This window comes from Talpa occidentalis, unplaced genomic scaffold (genome assembly GCF_014898055.3).
Source record: "Talpa occidentalis isolate TD23 unplaced genomic scaffold, MPIMG_talOcc4v2.1, whole genome shotgun sequence".
NCBI classification, from domain to species: domain Eukaryota; kingdom Metazoa; phylum Chordata; class Mammalia; order Eulipotyphla; family Talpidae; genus Talpa; species Talpa occidentalis.
The window spans coordinates 147,846,716-147,860,599 of record NW_026555331.1 but is presented as its reverse complement, the minus strand read 5'-3'; the positions used below and the strand labels follow the sequence as shown (position 1 = coordinate 147,860,599).

The 13,884-nt window shown below is 54.6% G+C and overlaps 1 pseudogene and 1 gene segment (V, D, J or C); both read right to left on the bottom strand.

The window, feature by feature from the left end:
• Positions 1–1,966: 1,966 nt before the first annotated feature.
• LOC119251073 (T cell receptor beta variable 6-2-like) lies at positions 1,967–2,525 on the bottom strand. The segment is given in 2 exon segments: positions 1,967–2,388; positions 2,477–2,525. Coding segments are annotated over 2 exon segments (471 nt in total).
• A 10,028-nt stretch (positions 2,526–12,553) lies between these two features.
• Positions 12,554–13,493, bottom strand: LOC119251063 (T cell receptor beta variable 6-1-like; annotated as a pseudogene).
• Between the last annotated feature and the right edge of the window lie 391 nt (positions 13,494–13,884).

Below are 13,884 nucleotides of genomic sequence, written 5' to 3'. Positions count from 1 at the left end.
GATCCTCAGGCCCACAGATCATGCAGCTGGTCCTGAGGCCGTGACCTTGTGTTTCTCATCTGGGGTTCCTAAGGGGGTGGGGCATCAGCTCCTGTCCTGGGTCTGGGGGAGTCAGCAAACCCGGGCTACAAGGAGCCGTGCAGCCAGAGTGAGAGGAGCAGCCTGTTGAGGACACTGCTCACATCTACAAATAAGCCAAATAACACTGATGGATTGATACGGTGATGAGCAGTAAAATGATTGATCTACCCTGTGTAGCTAATCTGGGCCTGGAAGGGGAAGCCAGATGAGGGGCGATTCTACCTGAGGGTGGGTGTGGGGGGTGCACAGGTGTTCAAAGCAGACTTGAGTTTGTAACCTCCCTGCAGCAGTTCTGAAATCTAACAAGGGAAGGACACCTCCCACAGGTAATAAGTAGTAAAATAAACTATGGTGGCTGTTTTCAAGTCATCATGTATCCCACACAGGAGCCCAGACACACTGTCTTGCACCTAGGGCTGGGCTCCTGCCCCGCCCCGCCCTCCCCCCACTTCCTGAGCTGGGCTGGTGGGTTTTTGTGCTCTGGGCTGTTGCTCCTGCAGGGCTGTGCCAAGCTGCTGGCGCAGAGATACAGGGCCGAGTCCCCGGCTCCACGAGGCTCATATTCAGCTCAGAGCGACGACGGACTTGTAACTGCCCAACTTTGAATCGGTCAGGGAGACTTCCTTTTTCTTGCTGTTTCCCATTGTAATACTGAACCAGGAAATCGGGGCCCTGGCCTGGGGCCTGCTTGTACCAGTACACAGACTGGTGTTTTGTCTCATAGGAACATCTCAGGGTCACGTTCTGTCCTCTGCTGTGACCAGATACTTGGGGTTCTGCGTGACTTCAGAGGCCACTGGGCCTGTGGGAGGAGACACACAGGAGCTGAGGCAGAGCCAGGGGAAGCCTCTGCTCAGCCATCACCAGGGCAGGCTGGTCACCAGGCAGCTGAGGTTCTGCCGAGCTCCCCAGGGTGCCAGGACCCACCTGCTCCCAGGAGACAAAGGGCCACACAGCAGAGGAGCCTGGAGCCCATGGCGCCTCAGGCCCTGGTAGCTCCTGGCTCAGGGGAGACTGAGTTAGTCACCTCCTGGGCCTGATTGGGCACTTGTCGCTGATGTCACTGCTGTGATGTCACTGCCCTGCTGTTCCTCTCCCTGCAGGACTCCCTGGCCTGTTGCGCCTTTATCAGGGCCCAAGGCTGGTCACTCTTTGTCCTTTCCTGTCTGCACAGCCTCACGTGGTTGTGTGTGGGCTCAGCCCCTCTCCATAGGCCCACAAACTTCTGATCTCCACTGCCCGTCTCTCCTCACACCAGCCCATGATCCCCCAACTCCTTCACCCTCTGTTTCCTTTGCAGGTGCTGGAGCTGCCCCACTGGTGGCTACTGAAGTTCAAGGCCCATGTTCATTTCCATGGGCAGAGGAGACTTATCATTCCAGGTCCTTGTCCTCCCAGTGTTCGATCCACCTGCCTGGCTAGGTATTTAGTTGAGACTTCCCTTCAGCTGGGCCCTCCTGGGCTCTGTCCCCCTCTGGTGCATCCCGACATCTGTGGGCCCACAGCGCCTCTTAGTGGCCACCGGCCCATGAGCTCATAGATTCATGTTTTCTGTCTAATTAGAACAGACTTTTATTCTGAACCACTCTGAATTTTACTCTGACATGTGATCCCAACGTTCCCATCTACAGAAATGAGCATTTTACATTCCCCTCCTGGCCGATGCAGGGTCCCCTTCTATGCAAAAATAGCCCGGGACCAAAGAGTGTATGAACCAGACTTGGATTAAGGCAAAAAAATATGTACCATGACAATTAGTACAGTCAGTGGATGAGAAAAGACAGAAGAATTCAGCTTGTAGATTTTGAGGTCTATGGTGCCTGTGGATTCTACATGGAAACACTATTTTCCGTTGCCACCAGGGCTGTGACTCACTCACCCGGGTTCACAGCTTCGGCGGGGACCCCAGGGCTTCAGAACTCACTGTGCTGACAGTGTACAAGTGCTCTGATGAGCCCCGGGGTGAGAGCCCCGCCTTCTTGTGCAGAGAGGAGGTGAGCCTGCAGCGCTGTGCATAGCTGGTGGCACAGAAGTACACAGCTGTCTGGGAGGTGGTGGCAGACTCCAGCGTGAGCAGGAACTTGGCTTTGTCTGGTCTAGAGACCTTGTACCCACCAGGGATGTCTCCTTCAGCGCTGAGATTAGTATTCGCTGAGTAATGGAGAAGCCTTAGCCCGAGTTCCGGGTCCTGGCGATACCAGTACATGTAGTTATAGTCCATATCCTGGGCACAGCTCAGCTGCCCACGCTGTTTTGTCCTCAGGATCTGGTATCTCGGGCTCTGAGAGACCCCAGCCTTCACCACACCTGTGCACAAGGAGATGAAGCTGATGGAGCTGCAGACACAAAGGAGAGGCTGAGTATTGAGGCTTTGACCGTGTTGCCCAGGACTCACCTGCCTGCAGGAGACCCCAGACCCCCCAGCACAGGAGGGCGACGCTCATGGCAGGGCCAGGAGACTGAGGGTGCTGGGGCTGTGGGTGCCGAGAAGGGAGTGTGGCTGTGAGGGAGTGTTGTGAGATGTCACAGGCCTCCTGGCCCAGGGCCAACCTGTGACAGGGCCACGCCCCTCCCCGGGCTTTAACGCAAAATATCCAGTGAGTGGGAAGATGCATCTTCCTGGGTTGACACAAGTCATACAGTTTCTGCACCTCTGTGTCAGTCAGTGTGTTGCTTTTCCTACGTGTCATTCCGGAGAGAGTGTTCACATCACCCTGGTTTATTCCTCTCAATATTTCTTTTTTTTTTTTTTTAAGTTTTACATATTTATGCATACAAGAACTGGGTACAGGCCAGAGATGCGGGGGTGGAGGGGTGGAAAGATTCACCAGAGAGAGAGTGGGAGCAGAACAGGCAGACTGACCAAAACACACTGCTGAGGGGAGCAGCGGGGAGATAGGAGAGGTCTGCTGTGCCATATGGACTGCTCCCTGGCTGGCCGGGGTCAAGCTTGCACTGCAGAGCCCGCGGACAGCTTCACAGTGCTGCACGCAACCTGCTGCACCACCAGGGAAGCCCTCTCAAACATTTCTATCCTTAGAGAGTCCCAGGGATTTTCATGACGTCTGTGTCCCAGATGGTCCCTAGAGAGACTCATCCTGTCACTGACCTTCCCCTGGGAGGGATTCCCCTGCTGTCTGACCCCACAGCTCAGGGCGGGGCCATTAGCATTTCATGACAACACCCTTTTCTCTGTTTCTTGTCAAGTCCCTGACATGGACACTGGCCAGGGCAGCTGGAGACTGTCCTGCCCCGGAGCCCAGACGCGTGTGTGAGGGGCAGTGGCAACAGACACACCTCATGCGTCGCTGCTCTTCCTTGGGGAGACAGTGGGTGCTCAGAGCTCACAGGACCCCAGGAGCACAGCTGGGGAGGGTGACTCCAGGGTGAAGGGAAATGTTCTCTTTTCCTTGGGTCATACCATGCCACGGGGATGTCTCTTCATGGAGAACAACTGGCACTGAGTGATGCAAAAGTGGTGCTTACAGTGTTCTGGGCCACAGATCCCCTCCGTCGAGGGCCTGCGCCAGCCCAGATCTGTGGCTGTGCCCTTCATGTTGTGAATCAGGTTTGAGCCGGGGGCCCACAGATCATGAAGCCAGTCCTGTGTCCTGACCTGACCTTGTGCTTCTCATCTGAGGGCCCTGAGGGGGTGCCGGGTTCCTGGGGCTCAGCTCCTGTCCTGGGTCTGGGGAGTCAACAAACCTGGCCTGGAAGGAGCTGTGAAGCCAGAGACACAGGCGCAGACTGTTCAGGACATTCCCGCAGGTGCATAAATAATCCAAGTCTTAATGAGTGATTCTGTGTCTTTCCCCAGGGTGAGCCTCCTGCTGCAGCCCCCGCCCTCGCCCTCACTCCTGAGCTGGGCAGGAGGGTGTTTGTGCTCTGGGCTGCTGACCTGCGGGGCTTGCCAAGCTGCTGGCGCTGAGATAAAGGCCCTGGTCCCCAGCTCCACGGGCCTCATGTTCAGCTCAGAGTGATGGTCTTTGAACTGTTCACCTTCGAACTGTTTAGGGAGACTTCGTCTTTTTTTGCTCTTTCCACCATAACACTGAAACTGGAACTAAGGGCTCTGGCCCGGGGCCTGCTTGTACCAGTACACAGACAGGTGTCCAGTCTCACAGGAACATGTGAGGTTCGCGTTCTGTCCTCTCACTGTTTCCAGATACTTGGGGTTTTGCGTGACTTCAGAGTCCACTGGGCCTGTGGGAGGAGACACACAGGAGCTGAGGCAGAGCCAGGGGAAGCCTCTGCTCAGCCATCACCAGGGCAGGCTGGCCACCAGGCAGCTGAGGTTCTGCCGAGCTCCCCAGGGTGCCAGGACCCACCTGCTCCCAGGAGACAAAGGGCCACACAGCAGAGGAGCCTGGAGCCCATGGAGGCCTCAGGCCCTGTCAGTTCCTGGCTCAGAGGGGTCTGAGTTAGTCACCTCCTGGGCCCTGACTGGGCACTTGCCGCTGATGTCACTGCTGTTATGTCACTGCCCTGCTGTTCTTCTCCCTGCAGGACTCCCCTGGCCTGCTGTGCCTTTAACAGGACCAAAGGCTGGACACTCTCTGTCCATTCCCAGTCTGCGCAACCTCACGTCGGTGGGTGTGGGCTCAGCCCCTCCCCATATGCCCACAAACACCCCTTCTGCTCTGTCTGTCCTGCATGTTGCTAGTTCCAACCCTTGGCCCCCAACTCCTCCACCTCCACTTCCTGTGCAGGTGCAGGGAGCTGCCTCCTTGGTGCAGGCTGAAGGCAAGGCCCACATTTGCATCCCTGGGCAGGGAATTGTCTCTGGCTCCAGGTGTTCTATGAACTTCTAGCAACTCAGACCCCTCCCTGACAAGGATTCCCCTTCAGCTGAGCCCTCCTCAGCACTGTCTCCCCCTCTGGTGTAACCCACATCTATGGTCCCACAGTGCCTCCCAGTGGCCACAGGTGCTCAAGCTCATGGATTCCCCTCCTGTGAGGGAATCAGAGTAGACATTCCTCCACCAACCAGATGCCCAGCTCTGCATTTACTGCTCTCTCAGCCTGGCTGCCTAAAGGCTGATCTTTAACTCCACCCTTAGATTGTGTGAACTTATTGTATGAACCAGCATTTTGGTTAAGAAGGGAGTGATTATTACACCACTGCAATTAGGATGTGATGGTGGAAAACACCGTGCAGAGATGCAGGCCATGAAAACCATGTTTCCAAACGCAGCTGCTCCTGATCACAGATGAGATGAACGACTGTCCCTGAGGGCGATTTTGCTGCTAGTGTCCAAAACCAAGAATTGAGTCAAGGATGTGTCTGAGACGAGGTCTCATCCTGCTGTCTCCACTGGCCCCTCGTTCTAACCAGAGCTCCTGGTGTCCAGGCTACTCCAGCATCACAGAAGCTCATGAAGAGACAGAGCCCCCAGTGCCTATGGGGGACTCTGTGTGTCCCCTTGATGAGAAATTTCCTAGTTAGGGTCTGGAAATATGATCCAAGTATCATGGTTAGGGGACAATCACGCTGGCCTGGTGTACAGGGGATACACCAACTTTACCTACTAAACATTATTTGAGGGGAAGAAAGTGTTGAGGGTCAAGTCAAGGGTGACACCGTGTGAGCAGATGTCAGGCCTTAGGATCCACGCTGGGCTAGTAGGTGTTGCGCTACCAGGTGGAGGGAATCGGCATTTCCCAGATACCATTTCCGTTACATCCTGGTCTAGAGTGTGTCAAGGAGGGACTTGTGCAAACTTCATTATGTGGAGTCACAGCATTTGCCTTATAAGATTAACATTGAGTGAAGATGAAAAATAAGCAGACAAGAAGATGGGAAATTTCACCATTCTACCATTAAGTCCACAGGCTCCACGAGAGCCGAACACAAGATATTGAGCTCCTCAGTGAGGAGGGAGAGCACCTGGGGAGCAGGTGTGGGGCTGCGCTGCCCAGAGCAGGAGTGAGCCTCTTCTGGAAGGAAGAGTCCATGTCCAGGCCGGGGAAACAGACCCAGACTCTGAGATAAGAAGCGGTGATGGGTGAGGACAGGGGGCTGGAGCAGAGAGGCCAGGTGAGCTGTGCAAGCTTAATCAGTAGCCACGGGGGCATCTGCCCCCAGGGCAGCTGAGGGGTGACTCACTCACCCAGGTTCGCACCGACTGCAGGGACCCCTATTTTAGGATTCCCTGAGCTCAGAGTCTGCAAAGGCTCTGCTGTGTCCCGGAGTGCAGGGCCCCCGCCTTCTTGTGCAGAGAGGAGGTGAGCCTGCAGCACTGTGCATAGCTGGTGGCACAGAAGTACACAGCTGTCCGGGAGGTGTTGGCAGGCTCCAGCATGAGCAGGAATTTGTTACTATTTTCTCTGTAGACTTTGTACCCCTCAGTGATGTCTCCCTCATATAAGGTACCAGAAGAAGAGGTATAACAGATCAGTCTCAGTCCTAGTCCCGGGTCCTGGCGATACCAGTACATGTAGTCATGGTTCATATCCTGTACACAACTCAGGTTGCACCTCTGTTCTGTCCTCAGGATCTGGAATCTGGGGTCCTGAGAGATCCTAGCATTCACCACACCTGTGCACAAGGAGATGAAGCTGATGGAGCTGCAGACATAACGGAGCGACTGAGCACTGAGGCCTTGACAGTGTCCCCCAGGACAGGGGCCCTGCCCAGGACTCACCTGCCTGCAAGAGACCCCAGACCCCCCAGCACAGGAGGGGGACACTCATGGCAGAGATCAGAGACTGCTGGTCCTGGGGCTGTGGGTGCTGATGAGAGGGGAGCAGGGCTGTGAGGGAGTGTTGTGAGATGTAACAGCCCTCCTGGCCCAGGGCCAACCTGTAACAGGGCCACGCCCCTCCCTGGGCTCCAATGCAAAATGTCCAGAGAGCAGCTCAGAGTGGGAGGAGCAGCATCTGAATCCAGGGCTCCCAAGGGGTCTGAACTCTCCGTCAGTCAGTTGATAGCTGCATGTAGATTTCCTTCCTATGCTGTAACTCTTCACAGTACACTGACATTCTCATCTAGATTCTCTGTAGTTTCTCTTGTAGGAAAATCCTGATGTGATCCTGATGGTTTTTATGACTCCTGTGCCCCAGCTGCTGCCAATATTGTGTTTGAAATTTAAGTCTGGCCCATCCTTCCTGTCCTTCCACCCCAGAGTCCCCTACTATCTGGTCCAAGCCCCAGGGCAGGAGCTCCAGCAGTTCACACTCATTGTGCTGTTTCCTGTAAGTCACTGACCCGGGACACTGGCCTGGGCTCACATGATTCCTGTTTCTAATCTAAGTCTCTCCTGACGTTCAGTCCAGGGTAAAACCACAGGGCCCGGGTCTGGGCGAGGCAGCACCCTCAGGGCTGGCATGAAGGGCAGACACTGAAGCAGAAACTGAGGGGGCCCTGATGCTGTAACCATGTCTCAGACCTTGACCTGGGTGGGAGCCGGTTCCATGTCTGTGTCCAGGATTTTCTGCCCCAAGAGATTGAAGGCCATTGATGTCAATGATATGATGTTCCATGATATGATGGCACATACCACTCATGTTTTCCTCGCTATGTTTAATTGTGGCAGGTTATATATCTAACTTTTAATGCATTTGGAGTTCATTTTTGTGTATGGAATTAGAGTGATCCAAATTCATTCTTTTTGGCGTGACCTTCTGGCTTCCCCAGCACCATTTATTAAAGACTCTGTATATGCCCCCCATTATATGGTTCATTTATATCATATGATCGGGCAGGTAATGAGGGTCCTGCTCACTTCTGTGACCACTTCCCCGGCCAGTCAGTGCTTTTCATTCATTCATTCCTTCATTCACGCCCCCATCTCCCTCTCCATTCTCTCTGGATGGGATCCCTGTGAAGCACATTGTAATGAGCGCAGAGTCAGAGCATTTACCTTCATGGGGTTAACATCTACTTGAGAATCAAACCCGTACAGGTACTAGAAACTCCATCGAGCCTAAATTCACCCACTAAGGGCACAGGCAAGCAGGAGGGTTTATCAGAAGGAGGCTGAGCTCCACAGCAGAGGAGGGAGAGCTCCTGGGGAGCAGGTGTGGGGTCACAGCCCACAGCAGGAGTGAGCCTCCTCTGGAAGGAAGGGTCCATGTCCAGGCAGGGAAACAGACCCAGTCTCTGAGATGAGAAGGGACACAAGTGAGGGAGGAGGGGGGCTGGGGCAGAGAGGCCAGGGGAGCTGTGCAAGATAAAATCAGCAGCCACAGGGGCATTTGCCCCAAGGCTCTGAGTCAGGTCAGGACAACTGAGACTGCTGTGCATGCGACTCCCTCCCCAGGAAAACACCACCTGCAGCAATCCAAGTGCTCCAGGGTTCCTGAGCTAAAAGTTTGCAAAGGGCTCTGCTGAGACCTAGGGTCCAGACCCCTCTGCCTTCTTGTGCAGAGAGGAGCTGAGCCTGCAGCACTGTGCATCTTTGCTGGCACAGAAGTACACAGATGTCTGGTTGGGGGTGGCAGACTCCAGCGTGAGCAGGAAGTTGTTCTGTTTTAGTCTGGAGACGATGTACCCATGGTGGATGTCTCCTTTGTCTGTATTATTGACATCAAAGGAGTAATAGATCAGCCTCAGCCCAAGTTCTGGGTCCTGGCGATACCAGTACATGTAGTCGTGTTTCATATCCTGGACACAACTCAGGTTCCCACGCTGTCTTTTCATCAGGATCTGGAATCTGGGGCTCTGAGAGACCCAGCCTTTACCACACCTGTGCACAAGGAGATGAAGCTGATGGAGCCGCAGACACAAAAGAGAGGCTGAGCACTGAGGCCTTGACCATGTCCCCCAGGACAGGGGCCCCGCCCAGGACTCACCTGCCTGCAGGAGACCCCAGACTCCCCAACATAGGAGGGAGAAGCTCATGGCAGGGACAGGAGACTGAGGGTGCTGGGGTGATGCAGGTGCTGAGAAGGGAGTGGGGCTGTGAAGGGAGTGTTGTGAGATGTCACAGCCCTCCTGGCCCAGGGCCAACCTGTGACAGGGCCACGCCCCTTCCCTGGCTCCAGTGACAAATGTCCAGTGGGCAGCTCAGAGTGGGACAAACATCATTTGAATCCATGCTGTCTCACAAGTATATGAACTCTCTATCAGTCAGCTTACAGCTTCATGTAGATTTCACTTCCATGGTGTGATGCATCACAACAAACTGACTCTATTCATGTAAATTCACCTTTAGAAAACATCCTGATCTAATCCTGGTAATTTTTATGAACTTTGTCCCAGACGGTCCCAATACTGTGAAGATCAAGAGAGACTTACATCCTGTCACTGACCTTCCCCTGGGAGGGATTCCCCTGCTGTCTGATTCCACAGCTCAGGGCGGGCCATTAGGACTTCATTACAACACCCTTTTCTCTGTTTCTTGTCAAGTCCCTGACATGGACACTGGCCAGGGCAGCTGGAGACTGTCCTGCCCCGGAGCCCAGCCCCGTGTGTGGAGGGGCAGCAGCAGCAGACAAACCTCACATGTCACTGCCCCTCCCTGGGGAGACAGTGGGTCCTCAGACCTCACAGGACCCCAGGAGCACAGCCGGGGAGGGTGACTCCAGGATGAAGGGAAATGTTCTCTTTTCCTTGGGTCATCCCATGCCACAAGGATGTCTCCTCAAGGAGAACAACTGGCACTGAGTGATACAGAAGTGGGGCTCACAAGTGCTCTGGGGCCAGATCCCCTCCTTAGAGGGCCTGTGCCGGCCCAAATCTGTGGCCGTGCTCTTCATGTTGTGAATCAGGTTTGAGCCTGGGGCCCACAGATCATGCAGCTGTTCCTGTGGCCTGACCTTGAGTTTCTTATCTGAGGGCCCTGAGATTGTGTCCAGTCCCTGGGCCCAGCTCCTGTCCTGGATCTGGGGCAGTCAGCAAACCCAGGACTGGAAGGAGCCGTGAAGCCAGAGTCACAGGAGTAGCCTGTTTAGGACACTGCCTGCTGGGGAATAAATAATCAAAGTTATAATGAGTGATTTCTGTGTCTTTCCCCCAGGGCTGAATCTCCTGCTGCAGCCCCCGCCCTCACCCTCACTCCTGAGCTGGGCAGGAGGGTGTTTGTGCTCTGGGCTGCTGCTCCTGCGGGGCTGTGCCCAGCAGCTGGCACAGAGATACAGCAGCCCCCAGCTCCACAGGCATCAGGGTGAGCTCAGAGCGATGGTCCTGAACTGCTCAGCTGTGAATCATTGAGGGAGACTTCCTTTTTCTTGCTGTTTTCCATCGTAATACTGAACTGGGAACTTGGGGCCCTGGCCTGGGGTCTGCTAGTACAAGTATATAGACTCATGTCCAGTCTCATAGGAACATCTCAGGGTCACATTCTGTCCTCTTGCTGTGACCAGATGCTTAGGGTTCTGCGTGACTTCGGAGTCCACTGGGCCTGTGGGAGGAGACACACAGGAGCTGAGGCAGAGCCAGGGGAAGCCTCTGCTCAGCCATTACCGGGGCAGGCTGGTCAGCAGGCAGCTGAGCCCTCCTGGTCTCCCCAGGCTGCCAGGACCCACCTGCTAGCAGGAGACTAAGAGCCACACAGCAGAGGAGCCTGGAACCCATGGCAGCCTCAGGTCCTGGCAGCTCCTGGCTCAGGGGGGTCTGAGTTAGTCACCTCCTGGGCCCTGACTGGGCACTTGCTGCTGATGTCACTGCTGAGACTTCACTGCCCTGCAGTTCCTCTCCCTGCAGGACTCCCCTGGCTGGCTATTCCTTTAACAGGACCCAAGGCTGGTCACTCTCTGTCCATTCCTGTCTGCACAACCCACACGTGGGTGGTTGTGGGCTTAGCCCCTCCCCATATACCCACAAACACACCTTCTCCTCTGCCTGTCCTGCCTGCTGCTAGTTTCCCTTCCCTTGTCCCCCAACTCCTTAACCTCCACTTCCTGTGCAGGTGCAGGGAGCTGCCTCCTTGGTACAGGCTGAGGTCCAGGCCCACATCTACTATACTGGACAGGGGAGTCTCTGTTGCTCCTGGTGTTCTGGGACCTTCCAGAGACTCATTCCCCCTCCCTGACAAGGCATGTGGCCAAGACTCCCCTTCAGCTGGGCCTTCCTGGACACTGTTCCCCCCTCTGGTGTAACCCACATCCCTAGCCCACAGCGCCTCCCAGTTGGCCACAGGTCCTCAGGCCCATGGATTCCTCCCTGGTGTGTGAGCCAGAGCAGACAGTCCCCAGCCACCCAGGTGCCCAGCTCTCCATTTACTGCTCTCTGGCTGAAGATTTAAGCTTCACCTTTAATTCCACCATATTTGTGTGAGTCGGTGTATGAACCAGCATTTCGATTAAGAAGGGAATATTTTTTATATCTTTGCAATTAGTATGTGATGATGGACAAATACTCTGTGATGGACCAGCCACAAAAACAACTTGGTTCTAACCACAGCTCCTCCTGATTCATGAAATCTAAATATTTCCTCATTTTTTTTACCAGTTATTCCTGAATGTTAGATACTGCAGTTTTAGAGAGGATTTATATATTTTACACAAAATTTCTGACTTTATGAATCCTTAAAATGCGCCAGCCCAAACTAACACATGCAGCTAGGACTAGAGTCCTTATATTTAATTCCCTTAACCTATAGACATCCTTGTTCTTTTCTTTTATATCCTATCCCTAACCTGAATATATATCTCACTTTCAGCATTACATTAGAAGATTTTAAATTTTATGTATTTTACATTATAAATTCCCACAGCAGAGATGTAAGGCTTATACGCACTAATGCACAGATGCTCGTCCCACAAGAGAACATTCTATGCAAGCTCTTAACACACTCTCTCTGCCTCGTGCTCACTCACGTTCACACACGGGAGCTCAGGCTGGGAGGCCAGGATCTGAGTGTGAAACCCCACGCACAGTCCTTGCATCAGAGAATTGCTCATGATCAGTGAATGAAGACGAGCAGGGGCAAAAGTCATAGTTTACTATTTATTTCCGAGTCTTTCAGAGTAAAATCTCTCTCCCCTGAGTCCCGGGCTCTCATGTCAGTAGACCAGCACGTTGTGTGAGTCCCAACTTAACCCGCAGGCGGGACGTTGTCAGGGGGATCAGGCCTGGGTTGGGAGATGCAGGCTGAGCGCATGTGCACCCCGGGCACAGGAGGCCAGGCCTCGGGCCTCCCTGGACGTGGCAGATATGGCCTGAGAGTCTGAGGGGCTCAGAGCGGTGACTGTGGTCAGAGGAGGGAGGACAGTCGGGGATTGTCCTCCATCCTATAGATGTTTGTGTGTTTCCCTACCCTGGCTTGGGCAGGGCCTCCATAAGGGGCAAGGTCACCGGCTCCCCCAGAGGGCAGGCTGGTCCTCAGCACTAATCTACCTTTCATGAGTCAACAGATCACAGAGGACATCAACTCCCATCAAGGACTAGCAGAGAAGCAAAAGAAAGTTACCATCTCAGCCAAGGAGAAGCAAAGCCTTTGAGCAAGCATGATCACCAGTAACCAAGGACACAGCTGACCCAGAGGCATGCTGGTGTGACTCATCACCTGGGTTCACACTGCCCAGGGCCTCAGGGCTCCAGGGTTCCCTGTTCTGGGTCAGCAAAGGGCATGATGAGTCCTGGGGTGCTGGCCCCGCTTTCTTGTGCAGAGAGGAGGTGAGCCTGCAGCGCTGTGCATCACTGCTGGCACAGAAGTACACAGCTATCTGGGAGGTGGTGGCAGACTCCAGCGTGAGCAGGAAGTTCTTTTTATTTGGTCTGGACACATTGTACCCTTTGGGATGTCACCTTCATTTATACTCTTGGAGGTAATGGAGTAATAGATCAGCCTCAGCCCGAGTCCCGGGTCCTGGCGATACCAGTACATGTAGTTGTAGTTCATTTCCTGGACACAACTCAAGTTCACCCTCTGTTCTGTCCTCAGGACCTGGAATCTGGGGCTCTGAGAGACCCCAGCCTTCTCCACACCTGTGAAAGAGGAGATGAAGCTGATGGAGCCCCAGACACAACGGAGAGGCTGAGCACTGAGGCCTTGACCATGTCCCCCAGGCAGGGGCCCCACCCAGGACTCACCTGCCTGCAGGAGACCCCAGAACCCCCAGAATAGGAGGGAGACACTCATGGCGGGGACAGGAGACTAAGGGTGCTGGGGCTGTGGGTGCTGATGAGAGTGGAGTGGGGCTGTAAGGGAGTATTGTGAGATGTCACACCCAGGGCCAACCTGTGACAGGGCCACGCCCCTCTCTGGGCTCCAATGACAGATGTCCAGTGAGCAACTCAGAGTGGGAGGAACAGCATCTGAATCCAGGGCTCCCAGGGGGTCTGAACTTTCAGTCAGTCAGTAGATAGTTGCATGTAGATTTCATTCAGATGCTGTAACTCTTCATAATACATCACCAGGGCAGGCTGGTCAGCAGGCAGCTGAGCCCCACCCAGGCTCCCCACGGTGCCAGGACCCACCTGCTCCCAGGAGACAAAGGGCCACACAGCAGAGGAGTCTGGAGCCCATGGCAGCCTCAGGCCCTGGCAGCTCCTGGCTGAGTTAGTCACCTCCTGGGTCCTGATTGGGCACTTGCCGCTGATGTCAGTGCTCTGATGTCACTGCCCTGCTGTTCCTCTCCCTGCTGGACTCCCCTGGCCTGCTGTGCCTTTAACCAAGCCCAAGGCTGGTCACTCTGTCCATGCCTTGTTGCACAGCCCATGTGGTGGGTGTGGGCTCAGTCCCTCCCCATATGCCCAAAACCACCTGTTCTCCTCTGCCTGCCCCTCCTGTCAACAGTTGCACAGCATGTGACCCCCTACCTTCTTCACTCTCCAATCCAGTGCAGACTGTGGTCAAGGCCGTGTCCACCTCCCTGGGTGAGGAGTCTCAGTCTCTCCAGGGGTCCTGGGACCTCCCA